The sequence below is a fragment of the Anomaloglossus baeobatrachus genome, chromosome 2 (assembly GCF_048569485.1).
Source record: "Anomaloglossus baeobatrachus isolate aAnoBae1 chromosome 2, aAnoBae1.hap1, whole genome shotgun sequence".
Taxonomy (NCBI): Eukaryota; Metazoa; Chordata; class Amphibia; order Anura; family Aromobatidae; genus Anomaloglossus; species Anomaloglossus baeobatrachus.
Window position 1 is genome coordinate 641,494,192 of NC_134354.1, and position 15,238 is coordinate 641,509,429.

General features: G+C 47.0%; 1 protein-coding gene across 2 annotated transcripts in view; it reads right to left on the reverse strand.

Annotated features, from left to right (window-relative positions):
- Positions 1–680: 680 nt before the first annotated feature.
- LOC142291957 (tubulin alpha-1B chain) overlaps positions 681–15,238 on the reverse strand; it is a 114,786-nt gene continuing 100,228 nt past the window's right edge. The window contains exons 1-4 of one of the 2 annotated variants that reach the window (XM_075336936.1): positions 9,501–9,611; positions 8,461–8,683; positions 7,768–7,916; positions 681–1,857 (exon numbers count right to left, since the gene is read on the reverse strand). In XM_075336936.1, the coding sequence (XP_075193051.1) occupies positions 877–1,857; positions 7,768–7,916; positions 8,461–8,683; positions 9,501–9,503 (1,356 nt within the window). In that variant the 5' untranslated portion in view covers positions 9,504–9,611 and the 3' untranslated portion in view covers positions 681–876. Of the gene's footprint in view, positions 1,858–7,767; positions 7,917–8,460; positions 8,684–9,500; positions 9,612–15,238 lie in introns of those variants that run through there. The other variant, XM_075336937.1, reaches the window with a different exon arrangement.

The window sequence follows — 15,238 nt, forward strand, 5'->3', positions numbered from 1 at the left end:
ATCTACAGGGGTAAATGTTCATGATCTGTGATAACAGCAATTATAGCCGATATACCGATATAGCAGAGTCAATCATAGTATTAATCTGACACCCATTGTATTTTCACTTTATTTTTGGGACGGTATGCTTATGTAATTTCAATAAAAAGGAAAATTGGTGGTCATTAAGGGGGTTAACAACTGCATAGCAGATTCTCATTCATGAAAGCAGCAGATTAAAGCTTTATGGAGAAGAGAAAAAAAAACAAAAAAATTAAAAACACTATTAAGTGCCTCAGCATTAAAATACGGGTCAGTGTCCTACTATATGTAGCTCTCAAAAATATACACTGAGTGACAAATTCTGCATAAATGTCATCCCAAGTCTTCAATAATTCAAGATGATGACCATTCTCTTTAGAATATGTATGTGATCATCACTTTGTGTCAGCTTGCTGCCTACGCTCAGTCACACCAGTTTTGCATGGAAATAATTTAGGATAACTATGTGATGTTTAGTTCTTGTTCTCTTATGGAAAACAATCTCAGCAGAATGTATTGCCTTTGTTTAATATTTCCTTTAGTTCCCCCAATACTTAATTTTGACGTTTCGCAAAAGTCCAAATGTACATGTGTCCTGCAATACATGTCTAGGGTCAAACCCAGAATTATCCCCAAAAAAAAAAATCAAGACACAAGGTTTTTTTTTCTTTTTATCCAGATCTGATACAGTTACACTGATGGAACAATGACATGATAGCAAATTTCATCATAACTAAAAACAGATTGTCACACCTGCATCTGTCAAACCATTTCAAAGGTTGGGCAATACAGATTAAAAAGCTTCAGTGCATTCTGATGGGTAAAACACATGCCTGTAAAGTAACAAGATCTGGTTTAATACTCTTCTCCTTCCTCCTCGCCCTCACCCTCCACTGAGTCTACACCAACTTCTTCATAATCCTTCTCCAGGGCAGCCATGTCCTCACGGGCCTCAGAGAACTCTCCCTCCTCCATACCCTCACCTACATACCAGTGCACAAAGGCACGCTTGGCATACATCAGGTCAAACTTATGGTCCAGTCTTGCCCAGGCCTCTGCAATAGCAGTGGTGTTGCTCAGCATACACACAGCACGCTGGACCTTGGCCAGATCCCCACCTGGAACCACAGTTGGTGGTTGATAGTTAATACCAACCTTAAAACCAGTTGGGCACCAGTCCACAAACTGGATACTACGTTTGGTCTTGATGGTGGCAATGGCTGCATTAACATCTTTGGGCACCACATCACCACGGTACAACAGGCAGCAAGCCATATATTTACCATGACGTGGGTCACATTTCACCATCTGGTTGGCTGGCTCAAAGCAAGCATTTGTGATCTCAGCCACAGAAAGCTGCTCATGGTAGGCTTTCTCTGCAGAGATGACTGGGGCATAAGTGGCAAGAGGGAAGTGGATACGAGGATAGGGCACCAAGTTAGTCTGGAACTCTGTCAGATCTACATTCAGAGCTCCATCAAATCTGAGGGAGGCTGTAATAGAGGACACTATCTGACTAATAAGGCGGTTCAAGTTGGTATAAGTTGGGCGCTCAATATCTAGATTTCTACGGCAGATGTCATAGATGGCCTCATTGTCCACCATGAAAGCACAGTCAGAATGCTCAAGGGTGGTGTGAGTGGTAAGGATGGAGTTGTAGGGCTCAACAACAGCAGTGGACACTTGAGGAGCTGGGTAGATAGAGAACTCCAGCTTAGACTTCTTTCCATAATCAACAGAGAGACGTTCCATCAGCAGAGAGGTGAATCCAGAACCAGTGCCACCACCGAAGCTGTGGAAAACCAGGAAACCCTGAAGACCTGTGCACTGGTCAGCCTGTAGAAAACATGATGCACAGTATGTTACAATCAGAAACATTTAATATGTCATCTGATATATAACCACAATTAATGAAGTTAGAAATGGAATAAAAGACTACATGAATAATATGATTAAAGAGATTGTCCTCATCACTTAAAAAGGTAACCGTTCTATAAAATGTAATTTCTTAAATAGTGCACATGAAAATAAGCAAGTTTGTAATATATCTTATCAGAGTAATCTGCTTCTCTTTCTTAATTGGTCATTATAAAAATTCTCAATTCTGTGATAAAATCTACCGTATTTTTCGGACTATAAGACGCACCCTGGTTTTAGAGGAGGAAAATAGGAAAATAAAACTTTAAGCAAAAAAATGTGGTCATGACACACTGTTATGGGGCGAGGATCTGCTGCTGACACTGTTATGGGGGTAATGTCCCCAAATTCTCTACTAAGGTACCCCATCCTGGTAATGATCCTCCTGCCTTGTATATGATCCTGCTATAAACCCCCATCCTGCTCATATATCCCTATCCTGCTTATATACCAGCATCCTGCTAATATTCCCCCATCCTGTTCTTCTACCCCCATCCTATTGATATACCCCCCATCTATCCTGCTCATATTCCCCCATCCATCCTGCTCATATAACCCCATCCTGTTCATATACCCCCCATCCTGTTCATATACCCCCCCATCCTGTTCATATACCCCCCCATCCTGTTCATATACCCCCCCCATCCTGTTCATATACCCCCCCATCCTGTTCATAGACTCCCATCCATCCTGCTCATATACTCCCATCCTGTTCATATACCACCATCCTGTTCATATATCCCCCCATCCATCCTGCTTATATACTCCCATCCTGTTCATATACCCCCATCCTGCTCATATACCCCCCATCCATCCTGCTCATATACCCCCATCCATCTTGCTCATATACTCCCATCCTGTTCATATACCCCCATCCTGTTCATATACCCCCATCCATCCTGCTCATATACTCCCATCCTGTTCATATACCCCCATCCTGCTCATATACCCCCATCCTGTTCATATACCCCCATCCTGTTCATATACCCCCATCCTGTTCATATACCCCCATCCTGCTCATATACCCCCATCCTGCTCATATACCCCCATCCTGCTCATATACCCCCCATCCACCCTGCTCATATACTCCCATCCTGTTCATATACCCCCCATCCATCCTGCTCATATACTCCCATCCTGCTATATGCCCCCATCGTGCTCATATACCATCCTGGTATATGGCCTGTATCCTATAGCACAGAGAAAAAAAAAACAAACGTTTATACTCACCTGTTCCTCACTCCCTCCAGCACCGATCATCTTCCTCTCTGCGCCACTGACCTGTGTGTGTGGAGCCGTTCCCTTGCAGCATCGTGATGTCTTCCTGTCTGTGCCGATCAGCTGATCAGCACAGATCAGCTGACCGGCACAGACAGGAAGACATCGCGTGCTGCAAGGGGGCGGCTCCACACACGGTGACGGGTGAGTGCACTGATTCACTGCCCCCCGCGCTGATGATGACGACGCGCGCGGGGGGCAGTGAATGCAGCCGCACATGATCACTCCAGGCTGTAATTGCCAGGGGTGATCATGCGGACCGGCTCTTTACTATGCGCGCGTCCCAGCTCATCCTCCCGCCCACCTGTCAGTGCCGGCTTCAGCGCTGAGAAATGGGAGGGAGGATGGGCGTGCATATGTAATGAGCGGGCCCACGTGGTCACAGCAGGCTGCTACAGCCTGCTCGTGCCCCCGATGACCCGCTCCACCGCAGCACCTCATTCCCCGCAGCCACAGTCAGACCATAAGATGCACCCCCAACTTTCCCCCAACATTTGGGGGGAAAAAAGTGCGTCTTATGGTCCGAAAAATATGCTATATTCTGTGAAGACTTTCCCATTACTGAGATAGGAGATGAGAGCCACTACTGATAAGAATCTATCTAGAGGGCGAGGAGGGGGCGCTGGTCTGCCTCTAGCTCCTCCCTTCTCCTGTTGTCATTGAATCTCATCAGCACCAACTGCCATCTCCTATCTCAGTAATGGAAAAGTCTTCACTGAATACAGATTTTACTTCAGAATTGAGAATTTTGGTTTGAACCAAAATTTTAAAATAAAAAATATGTAAACAGAATTGAGAATTTTGATAATGACTGATCAATTCTGGCAGAGCAATAAACAGTTTTGTCTGATCAGAAATTTGCTTGTTTTCATGTGTACTATTGATTTATGAAATAAAAATTAAAACGATGGTCACGCTTTAAAGTGCACCAATCACCAGGATTTTTGCATATAACCTAAAGCCAGTGCTATACTGGCACTATCAGGCTGATTCTATACATACCTGTAGTGGTCAGCTCGGATGTTTAGGTTTTGAAATCCAAGAAAGTGAAGTTTGTAAAATGAGCAGCTTCTTGAGCGACAGTTGCACTGGAGCAGATTATACTGTAAATTTAAGGGGTTATCCGGCTTATTTTGAGTTTTTTTCATTATTACCCTATTGGGCTACATTGGGGCAGGTAAGTAGATAGAGACCACTTACCTGCCCTGCTGTCAGCCCCTCTCCCCCGGCTCAGACTGGTCATGTGACCGCTCCTGCCGCGATTTTGCTGCTTCTGGTCATTTCATGTCAACATGGGCAGGGCCATGTTGACATGCAAATCTGGAAACAGCATGTCGCCTCCCTGCTGGGCGGCTTCAGTGCGATGAGCTCCGCCCCCTTCCACACATTCCCTCGCACCCCTTACTCTCCCTGCAACCTCCCCCTGCACTTCTGTGGGACCCGTGACCTGGGGGCGGGGCCTGGCGGCGGCTGCCGTGGTGTCACCGCCAGCACCGGGCCCCTGCTCAGGATCACACATTCAAATATACCGGCATCACAGATGCCGGTACATTTGAAAGCGCTGATGAGAAGGTGCGTTGCGCTTCTCATCACTGCCCCGCTGTCTGTGCTCTCTTCAGCACAGCGGTGACGTCACTACTGTGCTGATAAGGCCAGAGCACAGACAGCGCGCGAACGTGCAGGAGCGGCGGGGACCGAGGACGGGTGAGTATGTACTCCCTATATGTGCTCCCTATGGGGTGTATGCAGTGCAGAGCCCGATGTGTGTATGCGGTGCAGAGCCCGATGTGTGTAAGCGGTGCAGAGCCTGATGTGTGTAAGCGGTGCAGAGCCTGATGTGGTGGGGGGTGCAGAGCCCCCGATGTGGGGCTGTTATTTGCAATGCTGTAGTGATAACAGGTCAGGTGCTGGGGCAGAATATACTGACAGGGACTGTGTGTGCAGGGGGCGGGCAGGGGGCGAGGCTGGACACTGAGGCCGGGCGGTGCCAGCTCTGACTGAGGTTTTGCACAGGAAGTGGTCAATTTAGGGGTGTTTTATATGACAATACAGCACAGATTAGCTTAAACTCAAACATTTTTGTTATGTCGGACAACCCCTTTAAGCTTTATACAAACGATTCACTTCTGGTCACATGGGTATGACCTCACCACAAGTCCTGCTAGACAAAGTGAGTCATTTGTATAATACTTATCCCCTCCCCCTGTTAGAATTAGCATAAGTATTATACAAATGACTCACTTTGTCTAGAAGGACCTGTGGTGAGGTCATACCCATGTGACCAGAAGTGAATAGTTTGTATAATACTTATGCTAATTCTAACAGAGGGAGGAGATAACTATGAATATATGATCTGCTCCAGTGCAACTGTCACTCAAGAAGTTGATCATTTTACAAACTTCACAGCCCCCATGCAGCGGTGGATACCGCGCCTCACGCCATCCTATGCCTCCAGCCCACTCCACCAATGTGCAACTGAGGAAGGTCCGTTGTGGACCGAAAACGGTTTTTCATGCACATTAAATAAACTTGCATCACTTTCAAGTTCGGGAGTGCCTTGTTTAATTACATTGTACATTGTACCCCTATCTCTCTTGCTATCCCTACAAGGAAGTGCCATTTCTTCTTTCTTTCTTGGATTTCAAAACCTAAACATCCGAGCTGACCACTGCAGGTATGTATAGAATCAGCCTGATAGTGCCAGTATAGCACTGGCTTTAGCTTGTATACGAAAATCCTGGTGATTGGTTCCCTTTAAATGTTTGACCCTGGCATGACGCACAGAGCGCCCGTACTTGGGTTTGAACAGTCAATCTGTGCTGACAGACTACACCAATGCAAGGCCACCCCCCATAATAATGTGCAGCTTGACAGCATATGTTAGTTAGAAGTATCTTAGCACGCTCAATAATTCGTTTCTCAGAGAAAAACAAAACCACAAGGTCTACTCAACTATGAGTTATGGTGGAAGTGGGGAAATTGGAAAGTTGGGATATCTCCTGGACAATACATGGTTAAAGGTTATTCGGCCAAGATAAACTACTGCACGAGTAGCTCACAACTATGTAGTGATTTAGCCATCCCTTGCCCAGTAACTTCTCAAAAATGTTAAAAAGGTTATCTTTTTTAATTAAAAACTGTACCCGGTATCATAAATCCCCCCTTTTCAAGTGAAATGATTCTGCAATACTAAAAATAGCTCACTGACTTGGTTGAACTATTTCTGAGACCCCTTACACAAATCATATAAATAAATATAACATCTCATGTAGGTCATTACAGACACTTAAGCCCCCTTCACACGTCCGTGAAAATTACGCACGTGTCAAAGGTGCGTTTCCCCTCCGTGTGCCGTGTTTATGGCACTACGTGTGTTCTCCGTGATAACACACGGAGAACTTTCAACTCACCTGTCCCTGGCGTCGCTGTCCGTGGTGCTGATCTTTGGTCTCCAGCCCTGCCGACTCCACGCTGCTGCTTTTGCAGCAGTGAAGTGAATATTAAATGAGCATAATGAGCGGCGGTCGGCAGGAAGGGACAGCAACGGCAGAGACAGGAGAAGGTGAGTAAAGGTTTGTTTTTTTTTTCTCTGACACGTGAGTTTTCTCCGGCGCGTGTCACACGGGACTGCATCCACACTACATCCTTGTGCGGGCTGCGTGCCACCGTGCTGCCGGAGAAAAACGGACATGCATCCGTGTGGAGCACACGGGCTCCACACGGAGGCACGGGCCAATGGCTGCACACGTGCGTGCACATAAACCCATTGATTTTAATGGGTTTACGTGTGCCCGTGTCTCCGGTACATGCGGGCTTGGACCTAGCACGTACCGGAGACACGTGCGTGTGAAGGGGGCCTTAAGAGGTTTTTACCACAAAGTTCATTTTAATCAATAGATCTTGGAATAATAATTTCCACAGTTGGATAAAATTAAAAATAAATGTTCCTGTGCTGAGATAATCTTATACATGTGCCCCTGCTATGTACTGTGTAATGGCTGTGTCTGACCGTGCAGGTACGTGGTTTGATTATACCACATCTCCTGGGCCAGGGAGGATGAATAGGATTGAAACTTATTCTTTGAGTTAAATCATTGCTTAAAAACAGTGAGGGAAACGTTTTACCTCACAAAAAGAGTCAACTATGATCTCTTGCTGTAATGTCTTTATACTCTTGTGTCCTCCTCAGCCCAGGAGATGTGGTATCATCAGACCATGTCCCTGTATGGTCAGACACGGCCATTACACAGTACATAGCAAGGAAACATATATAAAATTATCTCAGCAAAGGAACATTCAAACTCGTCCAAATGTGGAAATCATTATTCCAAGATCTATTGATTAAAATGAACTTTGTTAGTGGGAAAACTCTTTTCAATCAGATTATGACAGGAGGTCTGTTGGAGTACAACAATCCCAACACATGAAGTCAGGTTTATTTAGTCCTGATAATCTTCCCTAACAAGCTTGTATAAGCAGCTCTGATCTCAGCCACTCGACGTTGAGGTTTACTGGTCAATGTACAATTAATAGCCACACATATGCGCTTACCAGTTTACGGATCCTGTCCAGCACCAAATCGATAATTTCCTTGCCTATAGTGTAGTGCCCACGGGCGTAGTTATTGGCAGCATCTTCCTTTCCAGTAATTAGCTGTTCTGGATGGAATAATTGACGGTATGTTCCAGTACGGACTTCATCTGCAAAGAAAAAAAAAAAAAGAAAAATACCTATTATGTAGAACGGGAAAACAACTAAGGCTGCTTGCACACATCCGTTTTTTGCAGTGCGGCACAATACGGCGCTTTGCAGAAAAAACGCAAGGTTTTTTTTTGCTGCCGGTTGTGTTTTTCCGCATAGACTTGCATTAGCGCCGTATTGTGCCGCATGGCCTTACGTTGCGTCCGGTTTTTGCAGGATGCAGCATATTTAGCCCATGCGGCGGCCGAATGGAGTGTTGCCTGGCACGTTTTTTGTGCGGCGAAAAAGCCGCATCTCGCTGGATCCGGCGCGATTTACAATGCAAGCCTATGGACGCCGGATGCGGATTTTTGCACTGCGCATGCTCAGTATCAAGCCGCATCCGTCAAAAAACAGACGGGCCGCATGGAAAAACTTATGCAACTGATCCGTTTTTTTCACCGCATCCGTTGCATAGGTTTTTGAGCCGCACTGCAAAAACCGGATGTGTGAAAGCAGCCTAATACTAAACAATGGAGCAAAAACACAACAATGTATGCTCACCGATGACTGTGGGCTCCAGGTCCACAAACACAGCCCTGGGGACATGTTTGCCAGCTCCAGTCTCGCTGAAGAAAGTGTTGAAGGAATCGTCCCCTCCTCCAATGGTCTTGTCACTGGGCATCTGCCCATCAGGCTGGATGCCATGTTCCAGGCAGTACAGCTCCCAGCAGGCATTACCGATCTGCACACCAGCCTGACCGACGTGGATAGAGATGCACTCACGCTGGGGGGGGGAAAAAATTAATTTCATACACGATAAAGACTTCTGCTCTAAGACAGCACAGGATAGATTTCTGCCATCTGTTGCTAGTAGGGGCATTACCACAGCGCTGCGTGTCTAGGCAAGGGATTGTCATCCTGTGGCGCTCGTCTGCAGGCGTAAGCCACGACGGATTGGGCAGCTTAGCCAGGGAACAGCTTTCCTTAACGCTCCTCTGATGTAACACCAGCAGATGTCCTACTTTTAAGGGCAGCCTGAGAGGGTTAATGAGAATACCCATGTTTCTCCACAGATCCCTCCGCCCCCAAGGGTCAGCTGACTCCGCTTCCACGTTAGCACAGAAGTCTCCACTGCTCTGCCCAGTGCCCACCCCCACACTTCATCCTGACTGAAAGGGGAACAGAAGCCATCAACTGAATGAGGATTATCCTGCGCCTTCTGTGCTGTCAGCAATGGCGGCTGCTCAGCCTCAGCACCACCAGCATCAGCCCCCTGTACACAGGCTGAAAATCAGATTATTGCACCCCAGGACTACCTGTACACCCCGCTACTGCTCTCTGGTATCTGCACCTTCAATGTAGGGGTGGATTTTGTTTTTAGGGATCACTAACAGGAGTCCACATCATAAGTCATCCCTGCCCAGATATTAGACTGCCCCATCCAGCCCGCACCGGAAGTGGGTTCTCCCCCCATAACTGCCCCTCAGCGCGGGAAGAGCTGTCTGCGGGGCCCCACATCTCCGCTCACACAATGTCACCGACACTGCCCCCCGAATACCAGTGATAGGCTCTGAGAAAAGTGCAGAACGTCTGCTGCTTACCATGTTTAGAGATGAGGATTCAGAGAAGAGCAAGAATAAAAAATAAAAAAATAAAATGAACGTTACTTTATCCAACAGCTACGAGCGGATGTAAGTAACCGAATGGAAAATCCGAGCCGAGCCCTCCGCTTTTATATCACTAGGTGTGTGACGTCAGCACCAGTTATGCTAATGAGATGCTGTAATTCTCTGATTGGCTGAGGCGCTGCAGAGAGATGTACGAATCTGGGAGGCGGGAGCTGCAGCAGTGATGAGAATCCGCAGCCTCATGTACCCAATATGGCGGCCGGCTCTACTCACCCGGCAAGGCTCAGGAGACTGAGGGCGGCGCAGTGTCCCCTGATAATCACAGATGCGCTGATAGCAGCCGGGAATTAGCGGCTGTGTCCCGCAGTCACACACGAGAATCACACGTGCAGCCGCAATGCAGAGAATGATGGGTGATGGCGGCCTGTGAGCTCAGGGGTGGAAATAAGTCACCGCTCAGGACGTGACTCAGCCCGGCCAGTCACCATGAGACCCTCCGAGCCCCGGTCACAGGCCGCCATGTGCCAGGGTGACCGGGGAGGCTGCGGATACACTGCGGCATCTCTGCTGGCGCCGGGCCAGTCCCGGGAGCCGCCCAGGTCTCCTCATCCGAGCCGGGGCCTCACTGGTCCACGGGCTGCCCGGAGCCTGCCGGCACTGGAGGGGGCATACACCCGGAGCGTTATATACAGGTCGTCACCCAGTGTACTATATACAGGCCGTCACCCAGTGTACTATATACAGGCTATCATCCAGTGTACTATATACAGGCTGTCACCCAGTGTACTATATACAGGCCGTCACCCAGTGTACTATATACAGGCTGTCACCCAGTGTACTATATACAGGCCGTCACCCAGTGTACTATATACAGGCTATCATCCAGTGTACTATATACAGGCTGTCACCCAGTGTACTATATACAGGCCGTCACCCAGTGTACTATATACAGGCCGTCACCCAGTGTACTATATACAGGCTGTCACCCAGTGTACTATATACAGGCCGTCACCCAGTGTACTATATACAGGCTGTCACCCAGTGTACTATATACAGGCCGTCACCCAGTGTACTATATACAGGCCGTCACCCAGTGTACTATATACAGGCCGTCATCCAGTGTACTATATACAGCCCGTCACCCGGTGTACTATATACAGGCTGTCACCCAGTGTACTATATACAGGCCGTCACCCAGTGTACTATATACAGGCCGTCACCCAGTGTACTATATACAGGCCGTCATCCAGTGTACTATATACAGGCCGTCACCCAGTGTACTATATACAGGCCGTCACCCAGTGTACTATATACAGGCTGTCACCCAGTGTACTATATACAGGCCGTCACCCAGTGTACTATATACAGGCTGTCACCCAGTGTACTATATACAGGCCGTCACCCAGTGTACTATATACAGGCCGTCACCCAGTGTACTATATACAGGCCGTCATCCAGTGTACTATATACAGCCCGTCACCCGGTGTACTATATACAGGCTATCATCCAGTGTACTATATACAGGCCGTCACCCAGTGTACTATATACAGGCCGTCACCCAGTGTACTATATACAGGCTATCATCCAGTGTACTATATACAGGCTATCATCCAGTGTACTATATACAGGCCATCACCCAGTGTACTATATACAGGCCGTCATCCAGTGTACTATATACAGGCCGTCATCCAGTGTACTATATACAGGCCGTCACCCAGTGTACTATATACAGGCCGTCACCCAGTGTACTATATACAGGCCGTCATCCAGTGTACTATATACAGGCCGTCATCCAGTGTACTATATACAGCCCGTCACCCGGTGTACTATATACAGGCTATCATCCAGTGTACTATATACAGCCCGTCACCCGGTGTACTATATACAGGCTATCATCCAGTGTACTATATACAGGCTATCATCCAGTGTACTATATACAGGCTGTCAGCTGGTGTACTATGAACAGATCAAAGGCCATGGGCAGTGGTTTGGTTAACTGTCCGCACCCCACTCCCCTGGTTAATTAACCCCTTTACCCCCCGGAGATTTTTTATTTCTATTTTTAGTTTTTTCCTCCCTTTCTTCCAAGAACCATAACTTTATTATTTTTTCATCAATCTTGCCACATAAGGGCTTATTTTTTGTGGGACAAGTTGTACTGTTGAATGAAATCATTAGTTTTACCACATACCCTGTTTCCCCGAAAATAAGACACTGTCTTATATTTTTTTTTGTCCTGAAAAAAGCACTATGTCTTATTTTCAGGGGGTGTCTTATTCTTGAGGAGACATGGTTGGGGGTAAGTTTACACCCCACAAAAAGCAGACCCCCCCTTCCCAGGATCATCATACTTACCAGCCCAGGGCATCTGTATGGCTCCCAGATCCTCCTGTGATCTCCCAGCAGGTACGCTGCACGCCTCCCCTGCGTCTGGCTGACATCAGATCACACACACACACACACACACACTTCTCCCTGTGATCTCCCTGCAGCTGTGCTCCCCTGCGTCTGGCTAACATCAGATCTCACACACACAAACACATCAGATCACACTCACTCACACAAACACACACCCACCCCACTTCTTCCCACCCACCCCACGATCCCAGCAGCTGTGCTGCACGCCGTGCTCCTCTGCCTCCTGCCGACACTCACAGATCCGATCGCTTACATTCACACACAGTCACACATCAGACAGTATACACGCACAAATCTGATCGCACACACTCACACACACACCCCACTTCTCCCTGTGCCCTCCGGTGGGCGGTCCCAGCAGCTGTGCTGCACGCCGTGCTCCTCTGCCTCCTGCCGACACTCACAGATCCGATCGCTTACGTTCACACACAGTCACACATCAGACAGTATACACGCACACATCTGATCGCACACACTCACACACACACCCCACTTCTCCCTGTGCCCTCCGGTGGGCGGTCCCAGCAGCTGTGCTGCACGCCGTGCTCCTCTGCCTCCTGCCGACACTCACAGATCCGATCGCTCACGTTCACGCACAGTCACACATCAGACAGTATACACGCACACAACACACCCCACTTCTCCCTGTGCCCTCCGGTGGGCGGTCCCAGCAGCTGTGCTGCACGCTGTGCGCCTCCTGCCGACACTCACAGATCAGATCGCATATACTCACACACACTCACTCATCAGAACACACTCACACATCAGACAGCATACACGCACACATCCGATCGCATACACACACACACACACTGACGATATCGCACATACACGCGCACACACTCACAACATCCGGAGAAACCACATGCTTCCGGCCATGTGATCCTCGGCAGGTCCTGGAAGGTCACTGCACGCACAGTATCGCCGCCGAGAAGCAAGCGATATTGCAGGATGTTGTGAGTGTGTGGATGCGGTCTGATGTGTGTGTGAGAGTGAGTGAGTGTGATCTGATGTGTGTGTGTCTGTTCTTATGTGTGTATGTTCCGCCGCTGCAGGACCTTGATGCGCTCACCTGCTCCCGGTCGGCGTCTGGTGAGTATGATCGGGGGTCTTCTTTCTTCTCTCTTCTGGGGGTGCCCACTGCCTATAATAAAGTGTCCTGCAGTGTCTTTAACTCTTTCACTGCTGCATGACACTTCATTATTGACCGCAGCTATGTCTTATTTTCAGGGGATGTCTTATATTAAAGGTTCCCTGAAAACTCCTGGGATGTCTTATTTTCGAGGGATGTCTTATTTTCGGGGAAACACGGTAGTATACTGAAAAATGAAAGAAATTCCAAGTGCGGAGAAATTGCAAAAAAAAAGTGCAATTGCACGATTGATTTGGGGGCCTTTTATTTACCACGCACACTATATGGTAACACTGACATGTCAGTATGATACTGCACTTCGTTATGAGTTCATAGATACCAAACATTTTATACTTTTACATTTATCTAAGGCATGAAAAAAAAGTTCAGAAGTTTGTATAAAAAAAAGAATAGCAGTTTTGTTGCCATTTTCGGAGACCCATAGTGTTCTCATTTTTCGGGATCTGGGGTTCAGTGATGGCTTATTTTTTGCATCTTGAGCTGGCATTTTTAATTATACAATTTTTGCGAAGATACAATATTTTTATTGCCTGATATTGCAGTTTAATGCAATGTTTTGGCAATCAAAAAACATAATTTTTGTGTTTGGAATTTTTTTTATTACTACGTCGTGTACCGATCAGATGAATTGATTTTATATTTTGATAGATCGGGCATTTCTGAACTCAGCGATACCAAATTTGTGTATTGTTTTATTTTTAATGGGGTGAAAGGGGGATGATTTGAACTTTTAGGTTTTTTTTATTTTTTCATGATTTTTAAAACTTTACTTTTTTTTAATTGATTTTACTAGTCCCTTTAGGGGACTTTATCACTGTACCATCCGTTTGCGAAAAGACAGTGCATCTGTAAGTGCCGGCGCACTGTTGGCTCTCACAGGAAATACATGATGGTAGCGTCAATGGTCATCAGCTGACCCCACGCTACCATGGCAACACCATGGGGCCCCATGAACGCAGCCATTTAAATTGCGCTGTCAGATTTTGATAGCGCAGTCTAAGTGGTAAGCAGGCATGGTTGGATCTCTGATCCACCATCGCCTGTTAGCCACACGTGTCCTCTGATTGCATCAGCAGACATGTGAAGGGAGCCAGAGGTAACCAGGGGGGTCACGACCTAGGACATATATATACTTTCAAAGTCGGGAAGGGGTTAAAGTAGGTTATCTGATGAAGAGAAGACATGGTGTGTGTACATAGAGGAATTAAATGGATTCTGTCAGCACAGAATGACTGTTCAAACCAAGAACAGGTGCTTAGTGAATTATGGCAGGGTCAATCATTTAAAAGGAACCTGTCACCTGTTTTTTCCCATATGAATTAAGAAACGCACCTATAAGCCCTCATATACAGGATTCTGGAATACTGTATATATGTTCCAATAACGCAAAAAGGACCTTTTATTATACTTACCTATGCCGGATTAGGGTCCAGTGGGAGGCTCTGGTCGTGATCTGGAGCCTCCTTTCCTTGCTTCTTGAGGATGACTCGTCCTACATCATCCACATAGTGTCTTCCGCTGTGCTCCGGTGCAGGTGCACTTCTTTCTGCATTGCCAAAGTACTGTATATTACCCCCTTTGCGGGGAAAGGCCAAATGTTGCATGTGCACTACAATACTTTGCTTAGCCCGTTGGCTGGGCTAATAATGTAATTACAGCTTTCCACCTGCTGGGCCTCCCTTCTCTGGCTCTATGAAGCCAGAGCTGTCAATCACAGAAGAGGGGAGGGTGAATATTGAGGGAAAACAAGCAGGTGGGAAGGTGAATTTAAATGATTAGGTCCGCCATGATGCATGAGCGCCTGTACTTTGTGTGAACAGTCATCCTGTTCTGATAGTCCCTTTAACAAGTGGTTGACAGTTGTGGAAGGGCAAACTTTGATTGTGTACATCATAATTATCAAGGCAAGGTGACAAACTGCTGGTACGCAAGCAGAGTGGTGCCATTTCAGAAGGACTTGCATGACAATGTAGAATATTTTTTGTGCCATATCTATAGAATACGAGATTAACACAATCAGTGGATATATCCATGATCGGGGTCAATATTCGCATTTGTGGGTAAAATGACAAAGGATTTGGTAGATGGCAACCTGCAGGAACTCAATATCTTCCTGAATTGTGGATATATCATATTCATG